At 59.2% G+C, this 12655-nt stretch overlaps 1 protein-coding gene across 1 annotated transcript in view; it reads left to right on the plus strand.

The window, feature by feature from the left end:
- LOC111156135 (coronin-7) overlaps window positions 1–11284 on the plus strand; it is a 55723-nt gene extending 44439 nt beyond the window's left edge. The window contains exons 10-28 of the mRNA XM_022516793.1: window positions 3557–3611; window positions 4107–4164; window positions 4242–4387; window positions 4467–4559; window positions 4670–4816; window positions 5340–5466; window positions 5759–5934; window positions 6417–6525; window positions 6630–6716; window positions 6798–6940; window positions 7015–7119; window positions 7199–7284; window positions 8061–8202; window positions 8301–8390; window positions 8935–9051; window positions 9318–9453; window positions 9860–9951; window positions 10470–10556; window positions 10671–11284. Of these exons, the coding sequence (XP_022372501.1) occupies window positions 3557–3611; window positions 4107–4164; window positions 4242–4387; window positions 4467–4559; window positions 4670–4816; window positions 5340–5466; window positions 5759–5934; window positions 6417–6525; window positions 6630–6716; window positions 6798–6940; window positions 7015–7119; window positions 7199–7284; window positions 8061–8202; window positions 8301–8390; window positions 8935–9051; window positions 9318–9453; window positions 9860–9951; window positions 10470–10556; window positions 10671–10676 (2002 nt within the window). The 3' untranslated portion in view covers window positions 10677–11284. The remainder of the gene's footprint in view (window positions 1–3556; window positions 3612–4106; window positions 4165–4241; window positions 4388–4466; window positions 4560–4669; window positions 4817–5339; window positions 5467–5758; window positions 5935–6416; window positions 6526–6629; window positions 6717–6797; window positions 6941–7014; window positions 7120–7198; window positions 7285–8060; window positions 8203–8300; window positions 8391–8934; window positions 9052–9317; window positions 9454–9859; window positions 9952–10469; window positions 10557–10670) is intronic.
- The last annotated feature ends 1371 nt before the right edge of the window (window positions 11285–12655 follow it).

Consider the following 12655-nt stretch of genomic DNA (forward strand, 5'->3'; position numbering starts at 1 on the left):
TGCCCCCTCTGATGGAGACCCAGGCTCACTGGCTGCCCCAGTCCCCACCACTCCGAAGTGTCTCCCACCAGGCTGCTTCACTCACTCACATTTCTGAGACATTTGGGTTTGCGGTCAGTACTGTATGGCTTTGGTCAGATGGCCTTGTGTCCCCTAAAGCTCTCAGGAGGGTCCACACCTTTCCCCAACACCGAAGGGGGGTGTTCTGAGGGCCTCTAGCCTGACTTTCCCCAAGGAACAGGACTTCTTTTTTTTTTTTTTTTTTTAAGATTTTATATATTTATTTGACGGACAGAGATCACAAGTAGGCAGAGAGGCAGGCAGAGAGAGAGAGAGAAAGAGGAGGAAGCAGGCTCCCTGCTGAGCAGAGAGCCTGATGCGGGGCTCGATCCCAGGACCCTGGGATCATGGCCTGAGCCGAAGGCAGAGGCTTCAACCCACTGAGCCACCCAGGCACCCCAAGGAACAGGACTTCTTGACAGGCCCCAAAACTTCTCGCTTCTGTGCCCAGTTCTTGCTAATAGGGAGATCCCACCCACCTAAAGGGTCTCTCCCGCACCCCAATCCTGAACCTGGACTCACACATGCTATACTCCCACTCCCCCCAGAGGTGTAAGGATAGCTTCCAGGGGACCCTCCCCCAGTTTTTCCATTCTCTTCTCATATGGGATCAAGGTACTACGCCCCCTTAGAACCTGATTCTAAGGCAGCTAAGAGTGTGGGACAAGGCTTGATCTGGCAGGGGGTTCCCAGCTGCCCAGTCTGGGTAGCCAGGACAGATCCAAGGGACCTGGACTGCTTTGGATGAGGGGCAATGGCAGGATGTCTAGGTTGGTGGGTCTGAAGGGGAGAGATGGGCTGGCAAGAAGAACCAGAGAACTCTTAAAGCTGCTTTTCCTGACCTGCAGTACCTCCTGTGCTAAATGCAGGAATGTTGGGAAAGCTGGTGGGATTATCAGGTGCTAACTTCTCCCTCCTGTGACCTGGTACCTCTGTTGTCCTGCATCTTCTGTGACGGAGGGGCCCAGTCTGGGCTCCAGACCTTCTGTGACTTTGGTTCTGGAGCAGACACTTGGACCTGAGTCAGAGTCCTTCCAGTGGCGGGCCCAGATGCCAGCCCTGCCCCATAGCATAGCAGTGGGAGAGATGCCCGTGCCACCTCTTACCACCTCTGGTCCTCTGCCAGGAACCATGTTCTGTATTCCAGACCCAGACCTGGCTTGGCTCTCTTTACAAGCCTGGGGTCAGACCCGTGCCAGCTATTGGTCAGCCCTGGGGGCTGGGTGCCATGACCCCATTTCCTGGCCTGTGCCGTGGATGGCTCTACCCCGAAGCGAGGAAGACTGGCCTGACCTGTTGGAGGAGCCAGCCCTGCCCTCCATGACTTCCTGCCCCCACGCCCCCCAGCGCCTGAGTCAGTGGGCTGGCCAGTTGGGGCTGATGGGGAGGGAGTGCAGGGAGGCCAGGTGGCGCGTCTTGAGGAAGTTGGATTAGAGCCGGGATGAGCTGTCAATGCCACCCACAGGTCCGTTCCCCAGTTCTTGTCAAGGTGACAGTGGGGCCTCAGGAGTCCCTCCACTCGCTCCCAGACGCTACCCTGAGCCCTTCACCTCTCCTCTCCACACCCTCCTGTCCATCTCCACACGGCGATCTCCGCTCGGCACACGTCTGATCCTGTCCCCCTTCACTAAAGACATCACATCAGCTTCTTATTGCTTGTCTGATGGAGGGAGGCAGAATTCCCCTTCTTATGTAGGCCCCATTCTGTCTGGCCTCTGCCCACCCCCACTGGAAGCTCAGCCCCTCCCCCTCACTGCCCAGGCCACCAGCCACATCATCCTTCACTCTGTTCCCCAAAAGACCATGTACCTGACTGCCGCACCTCAGAGCCTTTGCACAGACTGCTCTTCCTGCCTGGAGAGTACTCTCCACACTTGGCTGATTCCTCCTCAGCCCTTGGGGCGTAGGGAACACGCCCCTTCCCTGCAGCCCGCCAAAGTCAGGTCCCCCTGCCCCCCCCACCCCCGCCATGCGTCCCCAGGGAGCTTTTCCTTCACATGCTTGGGTGACTGTGTCTGGCTCTCAGGCCCAGCCATGAGCAGCCTGAGGACAGAGGTGGGGTCCGTTGCACTCAGTTCTAGTCCCAGCTACGGGTCGAACCAAGGGCTGGGCACAGATCTGCTCGGCAAAGGAATGAATGGTTGGCAGTGAAGGAGTGAGTGAATGAAGGTCCCGCTGAAGGGACCTGCTTCCAGCCCCAGTGGAGCCAGCATCCTTGTGGGGTGCACCTCGGGTCACTCGCCAACCTTGTTCCCCTGCCCATCTGCTCCCTCACAGAAGGCACTAGTCAGACCAGGTCAAGAAGGGCAGTTCTGAGCCCAGCTTACACTGCCGACCCAAGGTAATTAGAGCCTTGTTACTCACAGGTGACGGGCCCAGAGGACTCCCGGAAGCTGTGGAGACACCCAGGGCCCCACCCAGCTCCCCAGCCCACTCTGTGGCTCCCAGTAGGGTAGGGAGGGGAGGTGGGCAGCAGGCAGGCTTTGGGCAGCTGGCCAGGAGGGAATGGACAGGCAGGGAAGTGGGGGCTGGGCCCTCTGTTGTCTGGGTGAGGGATAGATGCAGCTGCCGCAGCTGGGCGACCTCTGACCACTGGGACGACAATGAGGAAGGGTCTCTGTTTGAGGGGCAGTGTCAGCACTGGGGTGAGAGTCCAGGCCCTTGGGTTCCTAGGGACGTGAAATCGAGACCGGGAGAAGAAACTAACAGATGAAGGCACCTGTCAGAATTCTCCTGGACAGTGACAGGCCATCAGTCCAGAGGTGACTGGTATAGAGTGGCAGGGGTGCTGGGGGCTTCCAGCCTGCCTTCTATGTTCCCAGCTACTGCCCCCCATCCAGAGTCGGGACAGAGAATGGGGAGGGAAGGGCGAAGGAGGCCCTTGTCCCAGCCCCTGGCTTAGTTTTAAAGTCATGCTGAGGAGGCTTCTGAGTCTCTAAGATGTCCTCAGAAGCCTGGGGTAACTGAGGAGGGCGTCCCCAAACCTTAGTGCAGACCTGGTGCACCCAGGCTGACTGTACTGGGCAGGGATGGAGGGAGTCCCTGGTTCCAGCAGGCCCACTCGTCTTCCTTGGTAACTCCGGCCTGATGCATGGGCTGGCCACAATGGGAGCCCAGGGACAGAGTGCATGTGGGCTCTTTTTGGAGCTGGTGAGCCTGGGATGGAGCTCAGGACTGAGGTGTAGAATGGGGGCCCAGCTTCCCTATGCCCAGGGTCCGTATGAGTCCTGGAGTGAAGCAGGTGGGCAGATGGGGAACCCAGGGCAAGAAACGCTGGGACATGGGGATGTGCTCAGCGTCGGTGTGTTGGTAGCACAGGGAGAAAGTGGAGGGTCCCAGGGAACAGCCTGGACACAGCTAGAGGGGCCACATCCCTCCCCGCCAGCGTGGTGCTCGGCCTGAGCCCCCATCTGGAGTCACGAGGCTGACCGTTCTCCAGCTGCCCCTCAGGGACAGAGGCTGGCCACATCCTGCCCACTAGACCTCTCTCCCTCAGGTCTCTGCTGCCCCTGCTGGACCCAGACTCCGGGCTCCTGATCCTGGCAGGAAAGGTAAGCAAGACGCTGGAGTGCCTGTCCTTGCCAGCGCCCCCCACCAAGGGTAGTGCCCTCATGTGCCAGGTCCTTCCCAACCTTTGACCTAGCCCGCCACCTGGGAGACTGGGGACAGAAAGAAGCCTAAGCTGTGTGACCCTGGCTGCACCCCTGTCAGGCTGAGTGGCATTCAGATCGGGATGACTGTAACGCCCGAAAATGTCAGCTTTGTGGACAAGACCAACACTCAAGCAGGGTTAGCCTGTGGCAAGGCACTCTGTAAATCCGGACCGTGCCCTGTTCTTAATGTGTGCACGGTGAAGCCAACTGAGGGCGGGGCGCTGCTGTGGGCTTGGGAGCGGGAGGGGGGCGGGGCTGCTGTGGGCGGGGCTCGGGGTGGGGCGGGGCTAGGGGGCGGGAGCTGGGTCCGGGTATGGAGCTGGTGCCCGCGGAGGAGGCCTGGCGCAGGCGGCCTGACGGCGAGTGGCCGCACTCAGGCTGGGCTTGTTTCAGGGCGAGAGTCAGTTGTACTGCTATGAGGTAGCCCCCCAGCAGCCAGCACTGAGCTCAGGTAAGCCCTGTTGTCCTCCGTCCTCCCCCTCCTCTCTCCCACCCTCCCTGACTGTCTTCCCGTGGTGTCCCCCACAGTGACCCAGTGCCTCCTGGAGAACGTGCTGCGGGGGGCGGCTCTCGTGCCCCGGCGTGCGCTGGCCGTCATGGGCTGCGAGGTGCTCCGCGTCTTGCAGTTGAGCGACACGGCCGTCGTACCTGTCAGCTACCACGTGCCTCGCAAGGTGAGGGCTACCCTGGGTGAGGGGCCAGGAGGGCCTGGGCAGCCTGGACCTTCCCGGCCACGTACCTGTCTACTACTAGGCTGTGGAGTTCCATGAGGACCTGTTCCCAGACACCGCAGGCTGCGTGCCCGCCTCTGACCCCCATGCCTGGTGGGCTGGGAGCAAACAGCAGGTAGGGCCATGGCCTGGCTGGCCACTGCACTGTCCTGTCCAGCTGTCTGTTCACCCAGCTTCAAACACCTGTCCCATTCCCCCATCTCAAACGCCAGCCTCTTCCCACAGGTGCAGAAGGTGAGCCTCCACCCAGCTCACCGGCCCTACCCCAGCTTCACCTCCTGCCTGGTGCCCCCTGCGGAGCCCGCCCCCGATGCAGCCCCACGTGCTGCGGCCATGCCTGCAGACACCCCTGGGGGTGATGCGGACCCCAGCGTGAGTACCTGGGCTGTCCTCCTGTCTTCCCCATCCTGCCACCACCGTGGGTCCCCTGAGTCAAAGCTGGCAAGCACGTTGGGCCGCCTGATGGTCTTTGAGCCTTTTTTAGCTGTTAAGCGCAAGAGAGAGAAACACGTGAAGCATAAATAAAGAACTTCGCACTGTTCTCTAAATTGAGCAAACACATGAAAAGCAAGACTTTCACAGAAAATCCAGATTTCTGGCTTCTCTTGAAATCCTGGCAGATCTTAACCCAACTAGCCTGTCCTCCTACAAAGCTAGGAGCTGGCAGCTACCACCCTCTGTCCGCACAGTCTGAAGCTTAGCTCGCCCTGTGTCATCTCCAGCCCTGGTCAGTGTGGGTGTTTGTGTCTCCACCCAACACCCCACAGTGGGGCTTCCTGCCCACACAGTGTCCCACCGGCCGGGAGGAGGGGCCCAGACTGATGACCCCAGCGCCATCCCGCTTTGGCCAACACACTGAGGGCCTGCTGGCTGATCCAGGGTGCTTCTCCCCTAGGAGGGCTTCTCCTCCCCTCTTAGCTCGCTGACCTCACCCTGCACGCCCTCCAGCCTGGGGCCCTCGCTCTCTAGCTCCAGTGGCATCGGCACCAGCCCCAGCCAGAGGTCCCTGCAGAGCCTGCTGGGTACGTGCGTCTGGGCAGGAACTAAACCTGTGTATGTTCACCTCCCCTCCTGGTGGGGTCACCTGTCCCTGTGGGATGAGGTGAGTCTCAAGGAAGAGGGCAGCCTGGATGTTCCCTGGAGTCCTGGACTTGCAAGTCCCGTTTCCAGGCGTAGTTCTGGGCAGGTTGTGTTGGCAGAGGCTGGGGCACGGGGCGTGCGGGGAGCAGGCAGTGAGGGGAGCAGGCAGCCAGGACTCAGGGCAAGCAGACAGGCAGGGCGTCCTCATGTGTCTCTGTCCCTGCTGCCTGCCAGGCCCCAGTTCCAAGTTCCGCCATGCTCAGGGCACTGTCCTGCACCGAGACAGCCACATCACCAACCTCAAGGGGCTCAACCTCACCACGCCCGGCGAGAGTGACGGATTCTGTGCCAACCGTCTACGCGTGGCCGTGCCCTTGCTCAGCAGTGGTGGGCAAGTGGCTGTGCTGGAGGTGAGGGACCCCGCCCACCACCGTGTGCCCCAGGGCCCTGCAGGAAGCTAAGGGCATGGGGTACCCACACCAGCTCCAGTCTCAGTGCCGGGCACTCACACTGCATCCCCTTAAATCCCCTCCGCCATCGTGCAGGGATACCACTCTTCTCCCCATTTTACAGGTGGAAGAGAGCAGTGAGGCACAGAGAGGTTTGGTGCCCTGTCAGGTCACAAGGCCGTGTAAGCTGGGATTCGAACCCAGGCTGCCTGGGCCCCAAGCCCGAACTCTTACCTCCGCTCCACACTGCCCCCCTCACTTTCTGGGACCTCATAGTTGGCACTGGGGCTCAGCTGAAGATGGCTGAGGCAGAGAGCTTGGGGCACCCAGCAGTGGGGCATTGGCTGCAGAGTGTGGGGGCGCAGGCACGCAGCTTGCCATGCAGCCCCTGGGGACTGAGCTCCCCGCCTGTTACTGACGGGCCAGGGCGCTGCCTCCCACAGCTGCAGAAGCCTGGCCGCCTGCCCGACACAGCACTGCCCACGCTGCAGAATGAGGCAGCTGTGACAGATCTGGCTTGGGACCCCTTTGACCCCTACCGCCTTGCTGTGGGTAAGGAGGCTGGGTGCTAGGTTTGAGGGAGGGTTCGGGGTTCTGAATGAGGGCACACAACCCAGAGGTGTTGGGCACAGCAGTGATGAGCCTGCATTCTGCAGGTGGGGAGGACGCCAGGATCCGACTGTGGCGGGTGCCCCCAGGGGGCCTGCAGGAGGTGCTCACGACACCTGAGGCCGTGCTCACAGGTCAGCTGGGCCCAGGGTGGGGGCTGGGAGACGGGCGGCGACTCCTGAGGGGCTCAACATTCCCCCATGCCTCTCCCCAAGGCCACACAGAGAAGATCTACTCTCTGCGCTTCCACCCCCTGGCCGCCGACGTGCTGGCCTCCTCTTCCTATGACCTTACCATTCGGATCTGGGACCTTCAGGCGGGAGCCGAGCGGCTGAAGCTGCAGGGCCACCGGGACCAGGTAGGACATGCGTGGGCAGGGACCCAGCCACATGCACAGAGCTGCCTCTCACATCTGTCTGCACCTGCCTCCAGATCTTTAGCCTGGCTTGGAGTCCCGATGGACAACATCTGGCCACTGTCTGCAAGGATGGGTACTTGCGGGTCTATGAGCCCCGGGGTGGCCCTGAGCCCCTGCAGGTGAGCAGGGTACACTGGGGGCAGCCTCCAGACCTGCCCAAGGGATGGCTGTTGGGCTTCACGTGCTGTATCCCAACAGGAAGGCCCAGGGCCCGAGGGAGCCCGTGGAGCCCGCGTGGTCTGGGTGTGTGATGGTCACTGTCTGCTGGTGTCTGGTTTTGACAGGTAAGGACTCGGGGACCACCATCCCCAGCTAATTGTGTCCTCCTTCCCCAGATGCCCACACGTGTATTAGGCATCAAAAACTGTCCCTGCTATTCACTGATGGGATGGATGGAAAGATGGCTGGATGTGTCAGTGGATTGGTGGGTAGATTGGTGGATGCATGGGAAAGAGGGAGGTAGGGAGGAAGAATGAGTCAACTGGGAACCCAGAAGGTAAGAACCCCGTGCTGCTGCTTGGAGCCCATGCCTGGTGGGGACCAGGTAAAGAGCATGAAGAAACCAAGCCTACTAGAAAGGTCCGAGGTATGGGTATTTGGCACTTGGGAGGAGGAACCAGGGAGGGCCTCCTAAGGGAGATGTCATCTGAACTGAGCCACGAAAGAGCTAGTACCCAGAAACTCAGGGGAGAGGGCATTCAAGTCTGGATGGAAAAGCCAGGAAGCTGACCAGTCAGGCCGGAGCAGAGGATGAGAAGCTGAGTGTGGGGAGATAAGTCCAGACTACAGGTCATAGTGGCCAGGAAACAGTGCAGTGTTAGGACTGTGCCGAGAAGGGTCAGGGGCAACAGAGTGAGTAGCGGTCAAGGATGAGGCTGTGGCATGACTCTGGGCTGGTAGTTCTGAGAACTGGATCAGGAAAGAGAATGGACAGAGCCTCTTCAGGCTCCAAAGCCCTCTGGGTCCCCAGCCTGACCAGGGTGCTTGTCAGAGTCCTTGCCCTGATCCAGGCCTCTGCAGTTCTAAGGACCTGCTTCTGTTCCCCGGATCTCCCTTGCAGCCGAAGTGAGCGCCAGCTACTTCTGTACCCCACCGAGGCCCTGGCCGGTGGTCCTTTGGCGGTCCTGGGGTTGGACGTGGCTCCCTCTACTCTGCTTCCCAGCTATGACCCAGATACCAGCCTGGTGCTACTCACCGGCAAGGTGGGCTGGGGTATGCAGGTGGGGGTGGTGGGCAGGTGAGCAGTGGGGAGGAAGGCAGCTTGAGATGGCCGCCTCCCTCTCACCACCCCGCGACCTAGGGCGACACCCGCGTGTTCCTGTATGAGCTGCTCCCGGAGGCTCCTTTCTTCCTGGAGTGCAATAGCTTCACCTCACCGGACCCCCACAAGGTGAGGGGCACTCCCTAGTCCTCCTTTCTCTGGAGGACACTGAGCTCCCTTGCCCTCTCCTGGCCAGATGGGGAAGCGCAGGGGCCTGTGAGGTCAGCAGGTCACTGGGCCAGGGCGGGCTGGCAGCTCTCTGGAGCTGGCTATTAAACTCTACCGCTATTAAAAATTAATCCATAAAATCTTAAGTTATATGAACCTACAAATAAATTACATTAAAAACCAGGGCAGTAAACATCCAGTGTATCATTTCTTACTCATTTTAGCTGATCTTACAGCTGATTTTGTGCTGCCAGGCTTACTTAGTACATCTGTGGGAGCTGTCAGTGGAGACACCCTCTGGGGCTACCACACGCATCCCCCCAGCTCTGCACTGAACACGTTCTGTCTGTAGCGTGAAGTCGCCATCAGGGCTACCCGTCGGGGTGTCTTTCCTCCAGAGAGCTCGCAGTTGAGCGCTGCCAGCACCCTGAGGTTCGGGGACAGGCTGCGGTGCTGGCACTCCAGGAGGGCCCCGGTGGCAGCTCAGACTCCCCTGTTCTCCCAGGGCTTCATCCTCCTGCCCAAGACGGAGTGTGACGTGCGGGAAGTAGAGTTTGCCCGATGCCTGCGGCTTCGCCAGACCTCCCTGGAGCCTGTCGCCTTCCGGCTACCCCGAGTCAGGGTGCGGTTAGGGGCCTGGCACCCAACACCTAGTCCCCCTTCCCAACCCCTGTCAGGAGCTTTGGAGCCTGACTGGCCCTGTCACCAAACAGTCCCAGTTCACTACTCTTTGGGGCACCTGTACCGCTTACTCTGCTGAGATTCTGAAACTGGCAGAAAGCCTAGCCCGGGGTCCTGGGTCTTACCTTAACACCTTCCCAAGGGATGCTGGTGTGCCCTGGGCCTCTAGTTGGTGCTTGCGGGTAGCCGCTTCCTTCTTCCCTACAGAAAGAGTTCTTCCAGGATGATGTCTTCCCAGACACAGCCGTGAGCTGGGAGCCGGTGCTCAGTGCCAGCGCCTGGCTGGGCGGTGCCGATGGGCAGCTCCGGCTTCTCAGTCTGCAGCCCCCTGGCATGACCCCAGGTAGGATGAGGAGCTGGGGGGTGGTGAGCGGGAAGCAGGGGAGTGGGTAGGGATTGGGGAAAGGGGCAAATGGCCAAGTCCAAGGTCCCCCTGTCCCTGATGGGACACAGGACCCCCTGGCATTCCCAAGGATGGGGTGCTTGCATTTCCAGGCTCAGACTCTGAGCCCTTTGAGGACAGAGCACAGGGTCTGTGTTTCCACCACATTTCCAACCCTGACAGGAACACACGCATGTGCATACAGGCACGCACACTGCCAGGTGCCCCCAAGGGGCCTTGTGAACAGAGAGTGGAGTAGCTGTTGTTGCCCCCTCTGGCGTCTCTGCCCCAGGATTCAAGGGCTGGGCAAGCAGTCCTCACCGGGGGGATTCTCTGATGTCTGATGCCTGTCCCTCCCCCACCCCAGTGAGCCAGGCCCCCCGTGAAGCCCCTGCCCGACGGGTCCCACCCTCAGCGCTCTACCTGGAAGAGAAGTCGGACCAGCAAAAGAAGGAAGAGGTAGGCACAGGACACAGTTGGCCAGTGTGGCACACACAGGGTCCTGGCTACACCTGGTGACTGGCTTCCTGTTCTCTAGTCCAGCCCAAGCTGGGGCAGGAGCTGGTGTCATCCCTCACTCGGTTGGGCAGCTTGATGGGGAGAACTTCCAGAGCTCTGCACCTGACCCATGGGGCAGGGGACTCAGGAAGCCAGGGAAGGGCAGAAAGAGGTCCCTATCCGGCCTGGCCCAACAGAGCCAAGGCTTTGAGACCCAGATGTGTTTGGGACCCTGGCACACATTTGAGTCTGAGGCAGTGTGCGGAGACAGCTGCCCTGGGACTCCAGTGCTGTGTGTCCATCTGCCTCTGGCTCCCTGATCCCGGATGAGGTTTCTTTTTCTGTGAAAGCATCCACTTTGTTAGATGAAATGGCTCTTTTCACAATCTTGATGGGGTTCAAACTGTGAGGTCCTGTGTTCTGGGCTTGGAAGTCCTGTCCTGTTGCCTTCCCAACTCTTCTCCTGTCCGGTCTCCTAGCTGCTGAATGCCATGGTGGCCAAGCTAGGGAACCGGGAGGATCCGCTCCCCCAGGACTCCTTTGAAGGTGTGGACGAGGACGAGTGGGTGAGTAGAGAAGAGGGCCTTGGCATCACCTCCCTCCCTCCGTCACCTTGCAGCCGACACCCCCCACCCTTCCCCAGACCTCTCACCCCCCACCCCCTTGGTTTATCTCCCCAGGACTAGCCTGCCCACCACTACCTCTAGCCTCACCGGCCGCTGCCACCTCCTAGAACCACCTGGCGTGGTGCCCCCTGCACACCTCACATATCACCCTCCAACTGGGAGAGGCCTTTTGGCCCTGGCACACTTTATCCCAAAGCCCTGGCTTCCTTTGATCCTTGGGGACTTCTCCGGCCTCTGGGCCCCACTGCAGCCCCCGTGGATTGTCTGCACCTCTGCTTTCTGTGGGACTGGCTGCTTCTCCTCAGCTGTCTGCTAGCATGGGGAGCCAGGGGTGTGGGCGTAGGGGGGGTAGTGGGGGTCAGTAGCACGCCCCTGGGCTGGTCCCAGCCTGGGCTGGCTTCGCCCAGCACCTTCAGTTGTTACACGCTGTCCTCTCTCGCCTGCTGCCCCACTTCTCGTCAGGAGTCTTGGGGGCTGGCCTCCTGCCAGGCCATTTGGAGCAGCTCCAGTCTCAGGGGCCAGGGACCAGTTGCCCTCCTCCTCAGCTCTGAAACCAGGAGAAAGGGGCATTACAGAGCCGAGGGCCCAATTCAGGGGGCTGTAAACCCCTCAGGGACTGGCCTGAGTATACCCTGGATGTTTTCAGCAATTAAACTTTTTGAAGCTGGTGACCTCTTGAGCTGCTGTGGTCTTTTGGCTGATGGAAGGGGAAGGGAACAGAAGGATGGGTGAGGGAATTTGGCTCTGGGTTCCCCCTTGTCCCAGGCTTCACTTTGCTCCTGAGTTCTTTTCCGCTGCTACGAGTTCATTCATTCATCCAGCACGTAGGCAGTGCTGTGGATGGTAGACACAGTAATGAACAAGAGAGACGAGGCCTCTCGAGGTACTTGTTCCAGTGTTCTGTGCTGGGAAGCCAGACTGTGTGCAAGTAAGCAGATCATGAAGAAAGCCGTAAAGAAGACAAAACAGAGCCACCTGGCTGGTTCAGTTGGTAGAGCATGCAACTCTTGATCTCAGAGTAGTGAGTTAAACATGCGCCATGTTAGGCATAGAGATTACTTAATTAAGAAAAAAAAAAAGGAGGAGGGACAAATGTGGAAAGGGAACAGCCAAGATGTAGGGAGAGCAGGGTATTCAGAGTCTGAGAGGCAACCTTTAAGCCGAGAATTGAAACCCGAAGGCCACAGAGCCACAAGAAGAACATTTCAGACAAAAGAAAGGGCGGTCACCGCACTGAGGAAAGAATTTGGAGATTTGGAGGAAAGGGCAGTGGTCCAACACATTGTCCAAGGCAGCCTGACTTAACCTTCATTAGGGTTAGGTGTTGAGTACCTTCCCTTTGCCAGCCACCTGTCCAGGAGTGGAGAAAAGAGAAAAGGAATCTACATTCTAGTGGGAAGGAACAGGTTATAAACAGTGAACATAAATGAATTATAATAATACGGAAGAAGGTGATAAGTTTGGGGGGAAAAAAATAGAGGGGACTGAGAGCCAGACACAAAAAGTCACATACAGTGTGATTCCGCTCCCATGAGCTGTTCAGAACAGACCTGTCCAGGAGCACCTGGGTGGCTCAGTCAGGTAAGCATCGGCCTTCCACTCAGGTCATGATCCTGGGGTCCTGGGGTGGAGTCCTGCATCAGGCTCCCTGCCCAGCAGGGAGCCCGCTTCCCCTTCTCCCTCTGCCATTCCCCCTCACACCCCCTTATGATCTCTGGCTCTCTGTCAAGTAAAATCTTTAAAAAAAAAAGGGGGTCCCTGGGTGGCTCAGTGGGTTAAGGCCTCTGCCTTCGGCTCAGGTCACGTCCCGGGGTCCTGGGATCGAGCCCCGCATCGGGCTCCCTGCTCGGCAGGGAGCCTGCTTCCTCCTCTCTCTCTGCCTGCCTCTCTGCCTGCTTGTGATCTCTCTCTGTCAAATAAATAAATAAAATCTTTAAAAAAAAAAAATCTTAAAAAAAAAAAAAGTAACAAATCCAAAGGACAGGACAAAGCTTAGTGGTCACCTGGAGCTGGGGGAGGCAAGGGCGGGCAGTTTTTTG

This window comes from Enhydra lutris, unplaced genomic scaffold (assembly GCF_002288905.1).
Source record: "Enhydra lutris kenyoni isolate GAN:26980312 unplaced genomic scaffold, ASM228890v2 scaffoldscaffold45, whole genome shotgun sequence".
NCBI lineage: Eukaryota > Metazoa > Chordata > Mammalia > Carnivora > Mustelidae > Enhydra > Enhydra lutris.